A 16,698-nucleotide genomic window follows, 5' to 3' on the forward strand; every position below is an offset into this window, starting at 1 on the left:
TAGTGAATCAACCTACCCTGGGTTTGGTCAGATGCTGAACCCGAACCCCATTGAAATCTCCGGGAGCTGAATCTGTCAAAGTAAAAATGTAAATTGTCTAGGCTAAAAGGCAAAGGGTTGTAAAAAAAAAAATGTGGGGTGGGAAATACACCAAGGAGCATGTCAATGCAAAAAAATAAATAATAAAAATTCCATGTGGCCAGCAACAGTGATTTTATTTTAGTACTGACATTTGCAAAGGAAAAAAGTTGGCGAATTACATCACACTTCTACTTTTTTATTTTAAAGAAAAAGTGTCCCACAGACTCTAAAGGTCTCTCAAAATACATATCAGATCCCAAAATATATTTTATGTATTGTTTTATTAGCCAGTAATTTAAACTGTCTTTTTTTCCTTTGTAAATGTAATGTTTTGCTGTAGCAAAAGAATTAACAGTAAAAATTAAAGAAAAATGAAAAAAAATATATAAAGAGTCCCCCCTATTAATCCATACCCTTTCTCCAAGCATGCATCCTGGCTGGCCAGGAAAAGGGGGCAGAGCATGCCACTCCCCTTTGAACCATACCAGGCCACATGCCCTAAATTGGGAGGGGGGCTCATCCCTTCAAACCTTGCCCAGTGATGGATTGTATCAGAATCTGGAAGCACATTTAATAATAAGAGGGCCCCCAGATGCTGCTTCCTTAGCAAACATTGACAGCTAGAAGCTATCATGTTCTTTCGTGTCGAACAACCTAAACTAATGTTTGGATTGAACATTAAACTCATCCCTAGTCCTGTGTGCAGGCCCTAATGTTTGTGGTCTCATGGGCTAATAAGCTGATGTATATAAAAATATATTATGTATGCAGAGAATACCAAGATCAAATGTGATTGTACATAACAGGACTTGTTGGCTTACCAAGAATGCTGTAAGAGGTTTTCTTTGAACCTGTTGCATTATGCATATTGAAGGACTGTTGTCCTCTTTGTATATCTTTAGTGTTTGTTTCAAATACAATGTACACATCATCCTCAGTGGAGGCAATAACCAGTGGTTCCTCATTATACTCATTGCCTTCTTCTTCATCCAGATGTTCAATCAGTCCTTGGTATGTCATACTTTCATTATCAGCCTCTACCCCTGTCATAGAACAAGTACAAAACATTTTACTACTGATCATCCCTTTTATAACCTACTGTATATAAATTACAGCTATTACATGTATAAAGCATGTTTCACATCTACATTCTTTTTACAGCATGAAAACATATAATTAAACAAAATATATGTTTACAGAACAACCTTGTTTTTATATAATGCAACTGAATAAAATTAAGTGAAAGCCATTAGGCTGTAATGTCCAATGTAATGACCCCCAAAGAAGCTGCTGGATTTAAACAGGTTTTCCTGCTATCCCTACTGGTGACCTGCCCTACAGATGCACCCAAACACTCACCAATCCACTGGTGTTGACAGACAGGCAGACAGACAGACTTCCACTCCTTTAATGATTTTCTTGCTATTTATTGGCTCAAACATCTTAAGGAGAGAGGGTTAGGGGTATGGCATACCCCAAAACAGCAGCAAAATCCTTCTCCCTTAAGCCATAGATGGTTCAAATCTAAGCTGGCCCGAGATTTACTCCATCTATGGGCAGGCTGATTGTACCCAAGTTGATCCATCAATCGACATGGATAAAACCAGCATGTTAGATTTCTAGCATGCGATTATTGCCAGTGGCAATAGCTGCAAGCAATAACCACTGTGTTCTCCCAGCAGGCACAACTCCCTGCACCCCCCACCAGGAGATCACACCAGGAGAAAATCTCCGTGAGAGGGATGCCCGCATCAATGCTGATTGTGTTGATGGGAAAATATAGTGATTTTCTTTCCTGCAGCTTGTGACTGCAGGAAAGAAAATCACATCATCCATTGCATGCCTAAGTAGAATATTCTATTCTTTTTATGCCAATGCATGTGGCTATTGGGAAACTTTTATGTCTCTGCCACAGACCAGCTTAAGGCTCTTCAGATCTCTCTCTCTCAGGGCAGTTTAGGAAACGTTACATCCAGATGGGTAGCTAGGAAGCAAACACTTTTCTTGGCTTTGGCCAAGGGCATGGGAAGCAAAGACAAGGCATTTCTGCAGCTACACACTCCCAAGGCAGCAATCTGGTGATCATCTGCCAAGCATAGTCCTGTCAAAGCAAAGCCTGGAAGGCAAAGTATGGACCTTGCAAAACACACATTCTCACCAGCCAAAGTCTGGAAGGAAAGGACACTTCTGAAAAGTCTCTCCAAATATGTATCCATTTACCCAGCCCACATTACTGCCATACATCCTTCAGTAGTTGGCCACAGCAGAATAAATATTCATAAAACAATACACTGCATCTTCACACTGGAACTGACACATTGATTGAAGTATTTGACCCTATTCTAGATCAATCCAGCATTGATTTCTGAAGGTTTGGGAAACTTTTAAGGACTGTGTGCATCACATTGTCAGTCAGTATTTTAGCTGGTTGTTCCCTCAAAAGAAGGCTGTCTAGTTATCCCACAGTAAAATACCCTGGAGTGTTGTAAAGCTAATGCAGGTGGCAATACTTTAGTGAACACTTGGGGTGCAGAAGATAGATAAAATGTCATTCAACTGATAGTGTTACATTTCCAGAACAAAACGGAGATAGCATTGATGTGATAGAAAAACTGGGACATGCAAGTATGCATCCTTCATGTTTAAAGGAACTAGAAACTTTCCCTGGTGGATAGAAGCTATGGCAGATTTGGTGAATTCCATGCAGAAGTTTTGGGGTTAGATTAGGTAATTAAAGGATTTTAGATCTAAGATGAAGAGAATGCCCATCTATTGGGTTTTGGAACAGTGAAAAGGTTTGAGTAAAAACCCTGAAGATTTTCCTTGCTAGCACAATGGCAATAATTCCTTGGTTCAAAATGTCTGCAAGAAAGGCATGCAGGCTTGCTAACCTGAGCTGACGCACATATAGGTTGGACAACATGAACCAGGGCTAAGATAGAGATTAAAACGCTAGCTTGTAGCCCCTGGAAACCACATCTCTAACCAGGGGCGGACTGACAACTCATGGGGCCCCCGGGCAATAGGGGATCATGGGGCCCCTGTGTCCTTGCCCAAACTCAAAAAAGCCTATAAAAAAGGTACCAGGGGCATCTCATTGGGCCCCCTACTGACCCCGGGCCCTCGGGCAGTGCCCGAGTTTCCAAATGGCCAGTCCGCCCCTGTCTCTAACCCAATCATAAAGGTAGCTTTCTGACCAGATGAGCTCATGCTAAAGAGTGTGCTATTGTACTGGACCCCACCTTTAGGTTGGGCTTTGGAATGTGAAGCCTGAGAGAATCAAAATGACTCTTTTTGGCTTCAGAGGTTAGAGAATATTTTCCACTTTGAGGCTTAGACTTCTTCTTCTGGGGTAAATGAGTACTGTTACCACCTTTATTAAGTTGTCTTGCAAAGCTGTAAAGAGATGTTCATTATCAAAAAAAATGTGCACCGTTATTTACATTGTTCTTCTGTAGACCAGCATTTGAGCTAAAGTGATCTCCTTTTATTGCCAGACAGGAGTCTCATTTGGGGAAAGAAGACAGATAATATAGTATCAACTAAGATATCAATGCAATATTGTAGATCTGATGTAATAACTCTAAGTCCTCTACCAAGCAGGGACCAACTGAACAGAAGAGCAATGGTGACATTTAATATTACCAATTAATGTTGTAGCCCCTAAAGCTCAGCCCATGCTCATTAAGAGTCTTCAGAGACTGGGCCACACCAGAATCTGTGCCATTGTTTTGCAGCTGTAAAGCCCTCTGTGGCTAACTAAAACAGTATGTCTGGGAAGCAATACTGGCAGAACCCGAAGAACACATTCCGGGCAGTACTCATAATTTTCAGTCCAGTGTGGTCCAGAAATATCCTTCCAATTGTATAAGATTAATTGTCCTGTGTGCCATAATGAGCAATAAAGAAAATGGGATTTCCCAAGTTAGACAGTTGTCTCAGGTACATTTATTCCTATTGGAACATTTCCTCCCACTCCCACTCATGAGAATCCAGAATGTAATGATTTACCCTTTCTGTCTCTGTGCCAATGGTTACCAGGACAAATAGAAGAGCAAATTTCCCCAGTGGGACAAAGAGAATTTATTAATTGCTAAATACATCCAAGTATGAGAGCTCTGTTAGGCTAGAGTTAGGGACCACACTTTGCAGTGGTATCCTGTTACAGGAGTGTGGTGTCTCATAGATTTGCAAAGCTATGTAACAAAAACTCTGTTTTTAAAGCAAATTGTTGAAACAGTTTAGAGGGTTTTTTTTTTGCTGACTAACTGATAAATATGTTGGGATTTTTTGTTTTGTATTTGTTTTGCTTCTCCAGCTTCTTCAATAGCATGTGTTCTAGATCAGCCTTTCTCAACCAGGGTGCCCAGCCCTTCAGGCTTGTTCAGGGGTTCCTTGGCAAAATGCTTAAAAACTTCCCAAAAATTGCATACAAGCCAGCAGGTGGATCAAGCCTGCTTTTAAATTACACAAAGCCATAGGTTTTCATTGCACACTTTTACAATCTGCCAGCTACCGGCATCCTAACAACCAATTACATCAGTTGATAACGAGGACATCGGGCGCCTGCACAGCATCCTTGTTTGCCCCTTCCCTGCCCCTCTTTATCCACAGTGGGGTCACATTAGCTGAGTGAGGGAGAGAAAGTAAGGGAGACACATTGAAATACTAGTTAGTACCAGTTTGCAAAGGAATATTTGCTTTGGAAGAATAAATCACCTCTAATGTTTGGTAACCTACACGTGTGGATTTTGCTGCATTATGTAAAACTATTAGAATAGGTTTTTACCAAAGGGTGACTTGAGATTGTCCATAATTTTAAAGGGTGCCTTGACTGAAAAAAAGTAGAGAAACACTGTTCCAGGTGACAGGTAAGCAATTTGCAGGCTTTACAGCAAATAAATAAACAACTGGAACAGCATGTTGGCTAGACATGGTAAATATTAAATATTTATATACAATATCTAATCTTAACTTGGGTAAAAATAACTTTAAATGAATTTTTATGGGCTGATTTGCACCAGCTTTTACAGTATAATATATCTAATATACAGTATAATATATCTAATGCCAAAAAAGTGTTGCGAATGCTTTATAAAATTGCCCCTTATCTATTTCTAACTGAGCAAAGCAGTATCTTTAAACAAGTGTAAAAAATGCATATGAAATGCACATGATTTATATGTATTTGTCATTTAGTCATTAGTGTAAATGTACAAGCAATGGCGGACTGATAACTCATGGGGCCCCCAGGCAATAGAGGATCATGGGGCCCCTGTGTCCTTGGCCACACTCAAAGCACACCCAAAAAAGCCTATAAAAAAGGTACCAGGGGCATTTCATGGGGCCCCCTACTGACCCCAGGCCCTCGGGCAGTGCCCGAGTGTTCGAATGGTCAGTCCGCCCCTGTGTACAAGTAACTGTGCCATATTTTGGATATTGGATATGCCAGACATACATTGGATATTGGATATGTCAGACATACATTTTACCCACCTTAGATTTTTTTTATACCAAAAAATTTAAAATATTCTTGTCAGTGGCAAAGGGCCAGTTAAGAAAGAGCACCTCCATTCAATGAATCCTTAACTTACTAGACATTATTTTGGTCAAAGCTTCCTGCCAACATGGCATCCACAAGCAGCAGATAGAAGTTAAAAGAAGCCAGGAGTGCAGGTGAGTATCCAGAGCTCTTATCCCCCCCTCAATGATACAACCATCGTTAACAAGAATATGAATTATGGAAGGGACAACTTGGGCACAGGATGCACTTTTTTCTGGCCAATGACCATTTAAAAAGAAAAAACATAATTCAAATGAATTAATACATGAAGAATCAGTACCTTGTAAAGAGTGAAACTGCTGTAAAGGACTGTCTCCTGGAAGAAAAGAAGTGGTGGCAAAGCTGCAGTCTACTTGAACAGGCAGATTCTCAAAGTCAGAATGAGCTGACAGAGGAACATATACATTTTCATGACTGGATTGTAAACTCTCCTCACACTCTGTCTTTTCCAATCTCTGCTCATCTTCATCGCTGTATTTGCTCACACCTCCGCAGATCCATTTCTTATCAATACCTTTCGTGTACACATCATCTGGAACATTATAAAGCAATAGCTGGTCAATGTACCAGATCCAAATATAAACTGCTCATAACTTACTTAAGGAAGGGCAGTGCTAAATGGATATCTGCATATTCCTATACAGCTGTTGTAGTGTCAGAGAAAACAGTGGACCTGATTAACTAAAGGCAAATAAGCTGTTCACTTTGCAGGTTGGACAATGCAAGGGAATTTTCCCCAGTGCTTGGTGAATGTGGTAAAATTTCACTTTGCAAAGAATACCAAATCATGTGCAAGGGAAAAAAACAGCTTTGCGGGATTGCAGAACAAGGTAGGGATTGGGGGATCGCAGGAGAAGCACTATAGAGTAATCCTAAGTGTGGCTCGGGGTTACCGCTTTTGGTACAGTAAATTAACCCCGAGTCTCACTCGGGATTACCGCTAGGGAGGTTAAAAGAACTGAGATAGAGTAGACAGAAGCAAATATCAACAGTTGTCTCTAGGAACCAACCAGGTCAGTCTTATAGCAAAAAATCCAATAAGTGGCTGTAAAGTGATTGTAAAGGCTCTTTTTTAAAAATAACAAACATGTTATACTTACCTGCTCTGTGCAACAGTATAGCACAGAACCACCCAGATCTCCTCTTCTGGGGTCATCCACCAGTGCTGTCCACTCCTCTTTTTCTCTGAATGCCCTCATAGCAAGTCACTTGCCTTGGCTTTAGAACCACTTTAAATAATAGCGCTAAACATTCCTTCAATTCTCTTTTTTCTAAATGTTACAAATCATCCCCAGTGTCTCTACATATTACATAAGCAAATTTAGACGTTTAAGCATTCCTGCTTATACTTGAAATTGTCAACTGCCTAATTAAATAACTTGTCTATGGGAATCTTAAGGTAGGCATCCAAGCAACATTTACGTTCAATTAATCTGCTGGAAAATTCTGAACCTCTTTTTATAATGCTACTCTTTAAGGCTGTGTGGTTGTACTTCTGTATAATTGCATGTGGATTTGTCCAGTACAAAGAGAATAATGCAATTCTTGAATTATGGGTTTATGTACTCTTCAATTCTCTGCAGATCAGACTATTTTGCATAAAAATATTAAGAAGGATTAAAAACAAAGTATCACCAAAATGATCAGATTCACAGCAAGTCAAGGCAATCTGTATCGGTAAGTGAATCTATATCCATCCAATCCAGCTCACTCATGTCTGCCTATACACTTACAATATATGATAACACTTTACCTTATACAAGTGGCAAAAATAAGTAACTGTTACCAAGAATAAACATTAAAAAAGAAATATGGCTCACATACATAAACATACATTATTTATATTTTTTATAAGGTAGCTGTCACCTGAAGATTTGTCAACAACAATTTAGAGAAATATTTCATTACTGCACATCATATACATACATAAGCTCTTTTTATTTGATAAAGTCCAAAAAGAAGAAAACATTTTTGCATACAGAGAGATTCTATTCAAGGAAAGATAAGGTAAATTCAAATAAAAATGTTTGTTTACCACAAAGTATGTGTAATGTAATAGAACATTACAGTACTTTTTTCACTGTTTATATATTTTTAAAATGTTATTCCAGTGCACTAAAAGTTCACTGAAATTCGACCAACCATATCTTTAGCCATCAGGCATTTTCACGTTATTTATTCATGTACAGTCTCCACTTTTGACATCTGCATTTTTAAATTTGTAGGGAGTGAAAAGGCAATTGATTGAAATCCTCTATTAAGAAGAACCAGTATTCTAGGATTCTGATCAAACTGATGCACACGGCTGTTTGGCTGTAGGCAAAGGCTGACTATTATGAAAAAAACATTTGATTTATTATGCATTGTCAGTATTTCACCTAGCTATTAAACTATGAATAAAAACACTAGACAAATGCTAACTTTAGCTTTGATGGTTTTATGAGATTCTGTGTTGTATATAAACTGTTTTAAGATGCCTTCCATGTGTTAATACCTGAGCGAGATGGTAGGTCACCCAAGCTACACGCATTATAACCTTATCTACATAAGAAATCTCTGAGGTCTAAGAGTTAAACTACAGGTATGCTCTGTCTCTCAGGGGTCTGCAAAATGTTTAAAAGTTTTATGCGGTTTCAAATTCGACTTAGGTTTACTGTTTTGCGTAATGTCTTTTCATTTATTTTTCTTTTAGACAACAAACCTGTTGTCTAAAACCCCTGATTAACACCCTTGATGAGCCACCCTCATTTTTGCAGTCCATTCAAAAGAACTTCATTGCAGATCTTCTGTGAGATGGACATATTGGCCTTTTATAGCCCTATAGAAAGCGAGCATTACTTTTTTTCTTTCTTTAAATGAATATTGTTTTTCCTATTTAGGTATGCATTTATACTGCTCAACATGTACAAATACATAACACTTTATTCCTAATAACATAACTGGAAGTAATCTAAATTGAATGAGGGGTTATTATCCTGTAAGATAATAATGGATACAAGGCTTTTGTGTTCTGTACCTATGATGGCAGGGCTTCTTCAACACTGATTCAGCATTTGGGTCTTGCAGGACACAATTTGAGGCTTGGAATAAGCCTGTGGACTGTGCTGAGGGACATGAAAACACAAGAAAAGGGGAGGAAAAACAGACTATCTGTAAAGAGAGGACAAGTGGTCAGTCAAGAGTGAGGTGGCACCAGGGGCGGACTGACAACTCATGGGGCCCCCGGGCAATAGGGGATCATGGGGCCCCTGTGTTCTTGACAAAACTCAAAAAAGCCTATGAAAAAGGTACCAGGGGCATCTCATGGGGCCCCCTACTGATCCCAGGCCCTCGGGCAGTGCCCGAGTTTCCAAATGGTCAGTCCGCCCCTGGGTGGCACTCAAACCAAATAAGATAAGCAAGGCCTTGTTTTCTAGAATTGGAAGCACATTCCAGTTACCAGAAGAGTGTGAGTCTAGAGTCAAGTACTTGTAGGACAAAACATTGCCAAAATGAACAGAAGTGTCAAATAAAGCAAGAGAATTGCGATCATCTGTTGTGGCTTGCTAGATAACTTCTGCTGAACAGACCAAAGTTTACTGCTAAAAATCTTGTTGATTCTAAAATATCTTTACCAGCTTCTTTCTGGTTTGTTATCCCTTTTGAATGGTACAGATAATAGGACTGTTAACATCCCTTTAACTCTGTGTCAATGTGAGTCTCTTTTATCTCAATTATCTTTGCATGAAACCTCATTACATGGTCATGTTTTGGTACTATTGTGTAAAATACATAATGCTTTATTCCTTGTTTAGTTAATGGTACTTAGAGTTTTCAGATTTTGTTCCATTATGCTAAAGTGAAAATACAGCGACATGAATTCAGGTGAAAAGAAAAGGTATTTGTGCACATGTGTTTTTAAATCCACTTTCATTTCATCTAAATGACATGGAGTCCATTTAACCTAACACACGGACTATATATTCTTTGGGGCCCTATTAAAATTCCTCTTTCCAGCAATGTGAAATGATGTCCACTAACAACTCAAAAATCAATGAAACAATATCACCCTAATCCTTATTGTATGTCAATGTCTCAATATTTCTTAGGTTGCAGGGTTATATTGACACCTTTGTCAGAAAGCAGCTAATTCGTCAACATGATACATCTCTTGGAAGAAGACCATTTCCATCCAGCGAGTATGGAATTAGATAGAGAGAAGCCCATTCCCTTGGGCTGGATTTATGTGAAACTGATGGATGAACAAAAGACCCCTGAATTGTGACTTTCTGCATATCATATCATTCACCACCCTTAAGTCTTTTTTTTTTTTGCATCTAATTTATCTGCCTTATTATCTCCAGCAGATTGACAGTCTCCTGGGATTATGATATGTGGTATATTTACTAGACTTTCCCTACTTAATGACAAAAATGAAAGAATGCAATTTGCTGTTGAGTGCTTTTTGATGAACCCTGTCATCAGCAGGTCAGTGACCAATATTCTGAAACAGACAACCATTCAGATTTGAAAATGTTGCTTACTATTTCTATATTAATTTGCAGCATGTTCTACACAATACATAAAAGTACTGTAAATTGTATGTGGGATTATTAGAATATATATTTAATTCTAGGCCAGCTAATCTAAAATATCATATACACATTTCCAGAGCATAATACAATGTTATCTGCTATTTTTTTATTTGTCATCTGAGGAGACTGATTCTGAATGCATTTATGTAAAAATAAAAGTTAATAAAACAAATGAAATTATGTAAAAAAAAATGGTGTGCTCTATAGACTTGTAACAGCCAGGAACACACAGAGGAATTTAAACCATTGTTTCTGTGTGTGACCATCACTCTTCCACGGGATTAATTAAAAATATTAGCCCTGTGATGTTTTTGTAGCCTTGTGTGTCCTTTTGTTGTATTTACTTCATCATCAACTATCAGTCATCATGATGTGGTGGACAGGTAGGCTTTGGAACTGGATAATGGCTAATCTCTCATTGCATGGAAAGCAGGTAAAAGTGTTACTGGTTATAATGTGTGATTTTAAAAGTTTAGCATATCTTATCTAATTATGCAGAAAGCCACAAAAACGTGCTTTCTAATTATGCAGGAAAGCACAAAAAAAATCTTGCTTTCTAATTATCAGTCTAGTTTTATAAAAACAGAGGTATTATACATAGCTACAATACCCTGCATAATATATTGTAATATTCACTAAAATTATTGCTACTGTTTGTAGAGTTCAGACTTTAGTAGGAGATCATTTTAGGGGTTTAGCAAATGTAGGCATGGTTTTGCCCAAATATGGCAGGATATGCCCAGAATCTTTGTGAAAATGTACATATGATCTAGGGTTGTAGAACTGTATCTTTGTCTCTTTGCTCCATCAGTGCACACTCAACTGATCATTCCCTAACTGCCATAGGTGTCTGGGCATGTGCCTTGGGTTTCCTGCATGGAGCATTGCTCAAGAGTCCCCAAAAAGCCGAGGGTTGTCTCACTCATAGCTCTCCAGAGGCACCTGTTTTACTGCTCTACTTTAAGTTGTATCATAAAAGCTGCTTCAGGCTGAATGGTATTTTTTTTTTTTGCATTAGAACATGTCTCCTCAGGGCAATGCCCAGATAACCATGGCATTTTTTGTTTTTAATCCCTTTAAAGCCTATTAGCTTTAAAAATGGCCCAGGATCATTTTAGGACAGCACAGTGGCTAAGTGGTTAGCACTTCCGCCTGGCAGCACTAGGGTTGTTGGTTCGAATCCCAGCCACTACCTGTATTGGAGTTTGCATGATCTCACTGTGCCTGTGTGGGCTTTCTCTGGTTTCCTCCCACTCTACAAAGATATGTTGGTAGTTTAATTGGCTCCTGTCTAAATTGGCCCCAGTATGTATGAATGTGAGTTATGGACCTTAGATTGTCCCTAGACCCTTGAGGGTTAGGGTCTGATGTGAATGTACAATATATGTAAAGCATTGTGTAAATTGATGGCTCTATATGAATATCTATAAGAAATACATTTTAAGGACTTGGCACTCATTGACTTCATAAGGTTCAGATTCCGTATCTGAACTCCAGGTTTGAACTTCAGCTATGTTTGGGGAACCTCCCATATATTCAAACTCTGGACACAAGGCTCATCACTACTCCTGACCCCTGCATTCTGTGTGTTACACAATTATGACCCCTACTCCTAATGTGTAACTTACTTCTGACCTCTGCACTCTGTGTGCTATTTACTCCTGAGCCATGTTCTCAGTGCATTATGCACTCTTGACACCTGCACTTAGTGCATTACACATTCAAAATCTTTGCATTACTTTCCCCTTATCTCTGCACTCTGTACATTACTTACTCCTGATCTTCCCACTCTGTACATTACTCCTGACTTCTGCACTCTTTTTGCTACACATTCATGACTTACTCCTTATGTCTGCACGATGTGCATTACTTACTTCTGCCCTCTGCGCTTGGTGCATTACATACTCCTAACCCCTGCACACTGCATTAAGCATTTCAAACCACTGAAATCTGTGTCTTACAAGCTCCTTACCCCTGAACTCTATGCATTACACCCCCCAGAATCCTGCACTCTGTGTGTTACACATGACCTCTGCACCTAATATGTTACTTAATTCTTACCTCTGCATTTTGTGTTTTATTCACTCATGACCCCTGCACTCTATGCATTATGCAGTCCTGAACCCTGTGCTATGTGCATTACATACTCCTGACCCCTGCACTATATGCATTATGCCCTCCTGGCCCTTGTGTTCTGTGCGTTAAGCACTCTTGACCTCACTGTGCTGTGCATTACACAATGCTCCTTGCATTACATACCCTTGGAATCTACATTCTGTGCATTACGCATTCACAATCCCTGAACTCTGTACCTAATTACTCCTGTTGCCTGCGCTCCATGCATTCCTTACTATTGATCTCTTCACTCTGTGCATTACTTACTCCTTACATCAGCACTCTGTGCATTACAAACTCCTGACCCTTGAACTCTGCATTAAACACTTCAGGTCATTTAACTCTGTGTGTTACACATGCACGATCCCTGCATTTAATGTGTTACTTATATCTTACCTCTGAAATCTGTGAGTTACTTACCCCTGATCTTGGCACACTGTGTATTATGCACTTATGACCCTGTGCTCTGTGCATTATGCACTCCTGACCCCATGCACTCCATATATTACTCACTCCTAATACTTACTGTACATCTTGGGTTGATTTCCTAAAGGACAAATAGACTGGTCACTTTGCAAGGAAATTTTCTTCATGAGCTTATTTAATGGTGAGAAGCTCTGCTGGCTTCCATCATCCAATTATATGCAGGCACAAATTCTGTTATTTTATTGTTCTTGCATGTGATTGCGTATTCTTTACAAAGTAAAATTGAACCACATTTTCTAAGCTCTGCCTTGCAAAGTGAACAGCTTATATGCATTTAGTAAATAAACCCTTTTGTATATTACTTACTCCTGACCCCTGACTTTGAGCATTAGACATTTTTCTGACCGCTGCACTCTGTGCATTACATGCTCCTAAGCCCTGCACTCTGAGTGCTGCTAACTCTTGACCCCTGCACTCTGTGCATTGCTTACTTTAAACCCAGAGCAAATTAGGCCCTCACATTGCTAGCACAATTGGACAGCATCAACCATTCACTTAGGCATATATAGCATCATTATCCTTAGAAATGATACGCACAATCAATGTTGCTCTAAAATCTTGCTTTATTTAGAAAACCGCAAAGTACAAGTTACACATATAGTAAGTTGACGCGTTTCAACCTACAGGGCTTTAATCATAATCTTGTTATGATTTTAGAGCAGCATCGGTTGTGTGGATCATCTCTTTGGATAATTAATCTTAGCTAAAAAACTGCAGATCAAGCACCCGTACGCTCTATTGATGGTGGATTGAATGGGTAGCAGCACTGAATTTTTTGTTTATATTAAAACATAACATGATAACACTCTCAGGGTGATCAAGGGTACTCTAGGGCTTTCACAGTGTTAGCAATGCCTACCTAATATATGCAGAAAAGCCTTAATTTTTGATAAACATCTTTTGAGATACAACAGATCTGTATGTGTTTGCATTTCCTGAGTTTTATCCATTTCAAGTCCAAAACCCGATGGTTAATGGTGAAAAAGGGTCTGTCAGTGGAGGAGCCATAATCCTATTTTTTCTATCTTTGCACATTTTGAGTGAATTGTTGACATCAGTTGGATAATGGCTTCCTGAAGGGATATCTCTACATTTGAGAAATTAAAATTTGAAGGGTTGTAACCCACATATGAATTCCATGTGTCCTACAAATCATTTCCTTATGCATACTGTTTTGTACTGTGTGAATGGATCACTGTCACGGAAAACATCCTCAGTATGTGTCATAAATATGTTAGTACACAAATAATCTTGGAATGCAAGATTCATTTTTTTTTTTGATTCTGTAAGAACAATCCCAAGGAAAAACATAAGGAATAATAGGTTGCAAATATCAGAGTACATGCCAGTGCAAAGGAAAAAAACGTATTTACTACATCCATGCAATAAATACTCATTTCTTCATTTTATATCTTATAAAGTGTTGCAAGTAGAGAAAAATACCAGCTGATCTACCAGAAATCTATTGTGTTCCCAAATTCTTATTTGGGCAGGCAACAGTGTTTTTGCTCCAGTTCCCTGCCATCTAATATACACAAAACAGTCTCTGTGCTCCTTTGTTGCTTGGAAGATAACACTGAAACTATTGGCATCAAGTGCCTGAGGGAGCGGTGAAAAAACTCCTCAGGACATGTAACAGTGCGGAGGCATAGCAAATGGATGCACTGTCATCTGGGAGCAGGTCATGCTTTGTCTGCAGAGGAGGAATAAGCAGCAGGGAGAGGGAAGTATCTTTTTAAAGACACTGTCACTTTGGCCTGCTTAGACAGGGAGACAGTGCCTCTTTAACCACTTCAGCTCTCACATCTATACACCCCTATGGACCAACACAATTTTTACCTTTCTGCTGTGGGTCTGTTTATTTGGCAACAATTTTTTCATTACTTAAGATAAAGAAATAGATATATCTTATTTTAAAGGATAAGTTCACCATTGGGAACATGTTACATGTTCCACCCATTTTTAAGATGGAACATGTAACATGTTCCCAGTGCTGCAGCCATTGCCAATTACCCCACCCCCTTCTGTAACAGAAGTACGGAGAGAAGTTCCCCAATACTAGCTGTCACTCTTTAAAAACAGTGCAGCCTTGTAGGGCTAAACCCACAAGGCCATGTAATTCATTCAGTGTTCTATGAATGAATGAACTACAAGTCCTGACAGCCTTAGCAGCTGTTGAATTGTAGTTCTCAATGATCTACCACGGCACTGTGGAGCCCCATAGTAGTTCATTGAATCTTCCTGTCAATATGTCTGCTTGCCCGTACAGGCAAGCAGATATACTGACAGATCTGTAGGAGGCTTGCATGGCACCAGCAATCTACTGACCACTGGTGCAATGCTTTACAGGCTCTTGGAAACCAAAAACAATAAAAAATCCACTTTTTTTACCTGCAAAAAAAGTGTATTTATTATTTTTGGTCAAAAGGTGGACTTTTCCTTTAGAAATAAGTAAGACGTTCTTTGGTGATAATATCTTGCAAAAATTATTTTTTTCATACAATCCATATTAAAAAAAAAGTAAAAAAAATTTAAAGCCTTTTTTCTATTTTGATCAGTGTAGGTTTACAAAGTTAAAGTGAAGCGATACGTAATTTGGCAAACAGGCAAGATTTTAATGCAGAAGAGGCATACTATGGGGTTGGTTTACTAAACCTGGAGAGTGCAAAACCTGGTGCAGCTGTGCATAGAAACCAATCAGCTTTCATGTTTTTTGCCAAAACTTAATTGAACAAGCTGAAGTTAGAAGTTGATTGGCTACCATGCAAGACTGCACCAGATTTTGCACTTCAGTTTTAGTAAATCAACTCCCATGTCTGTCCTGCATTAAAATTTCATTACCTGCCTGTATGCCCTTTTGGCAATGCCTAGATGACTGAACTATTACTCATGGGAGTGATGTCATCTTGGCTGTGCCAATTAAAATGGCTGAAGATTGGTGGCAAATCTCATGTGACTCTTGGTGTGCTCTGTGTATTTCTTTTAGATCTGTTTCCAGTAATCCAGCATGCAAGTTTGCCACTGTGTAGGAGTTTCCTGTAATAAATTCCAGTCACTTTTTCTCTCTTTCTTTGTGCAGAGTAACTGGTCTTGTCTACAACCCCCCCCCCCCCCCCCCGCTATAGGTTTCTGCAGGCAGCCTGCAGTGGCCTGGCCTGCTGGGTTCCTCCCACAACTTTAATGTCTGCACAGGCCATGTGTAATATGATGAAGTTGTCACGACTACTCTTCCAAGGTGATATCTGGGTTCGCAAAGGCATTTGGTGCACACAAAGGGGATTTATATTCTTTGTGGCTATTAAGAAGTATATTTAAATGAAAGTTTGTTTGCCCAGAGTTCGGCCTTAACTAACATCATCTGCTGAGTGAAGCTCCTTCTATTGATTTGCACATGAATGGAACAGAGTAAATATAAGTAACAATAATGTTAGTTATCTAGGTATAACTTGCAGTGCCACTCTAAGCTGAAATAAGGATCTCCCCACTGGTTGCAGAGAAGGAAGCAGGCACCTATACACTATTCAGGGGTGTAGAAGCATCATAAGAGAAAGGAAGAAGCATTGCTCATGACCAAATGCATGAATATGTGGTCTCAGACAGTGCTGCTCCAGCCAGGCCCTCTGACATGTTTCACCCCACACACCAGGGTTTAATCCCAGAGGCATCCTACACATGTGTACTTCAATTAATTTTTTTAGGGGTGTGTGTAGAACGCCTAGGGGTTGATTTACAAAAACTGCAGAGTGCAAAAGCTAGTACAGCTTTGCATAGAAACCAGTCAGCTTCCAGTTTGTTTTTTCCAAAGCTTAATTGAACAAGCTGAAGTTAGAAGCTGATTGGCTAGCATGCACAGTTGCACCAGATTTTGCACTCTCCGGT

General features: G+C 39.2%; 1 protein-coding gene across 1 annotated transcript in view; it reads right to left on the reverse strand.

Moving 5' to 3' along the window:
• BANK1 (B cell scaffold protein with ankyrin repeats 1) overlaps positions 1-16,698 on the reverse strand; it is a 325,822-nt gene that overhangs the window by 95,209 nt on the left and 213,915 nt on the right. The window contains exons 10-11 of the mRNA XM_089680587.1: positions 5,925-6,176; positions 903-1,124 (exon numbers count right to left, since the gene is read on the reverse strand). Of these exons, the coding sequence (XP_089536713.1) occupies positions 903-1,124; positions 5,925-6,176 (474 nt within the window). The remainder of the gene's footprint in view (positions 1-902; positions 1,125-5,924; positions 6,177-16,698) is intronic.

This window comes from Staurois parvus, unplaced genomic scaffold (genome assembly GCF_062004578.1).
Source record: "Staurois parvus isolate SC_StPar_1 unplaced genomic scaffold, SC_StPar_1.0 ptg000244l, whole genome shotgun sequence".
NCBI classification, from domain to species: domain Eukaryota; kingdom Metazoa; phylum Chordata; class Amphibia; order Anura; family Ranidae; genus Staurois; species Staurois parvus.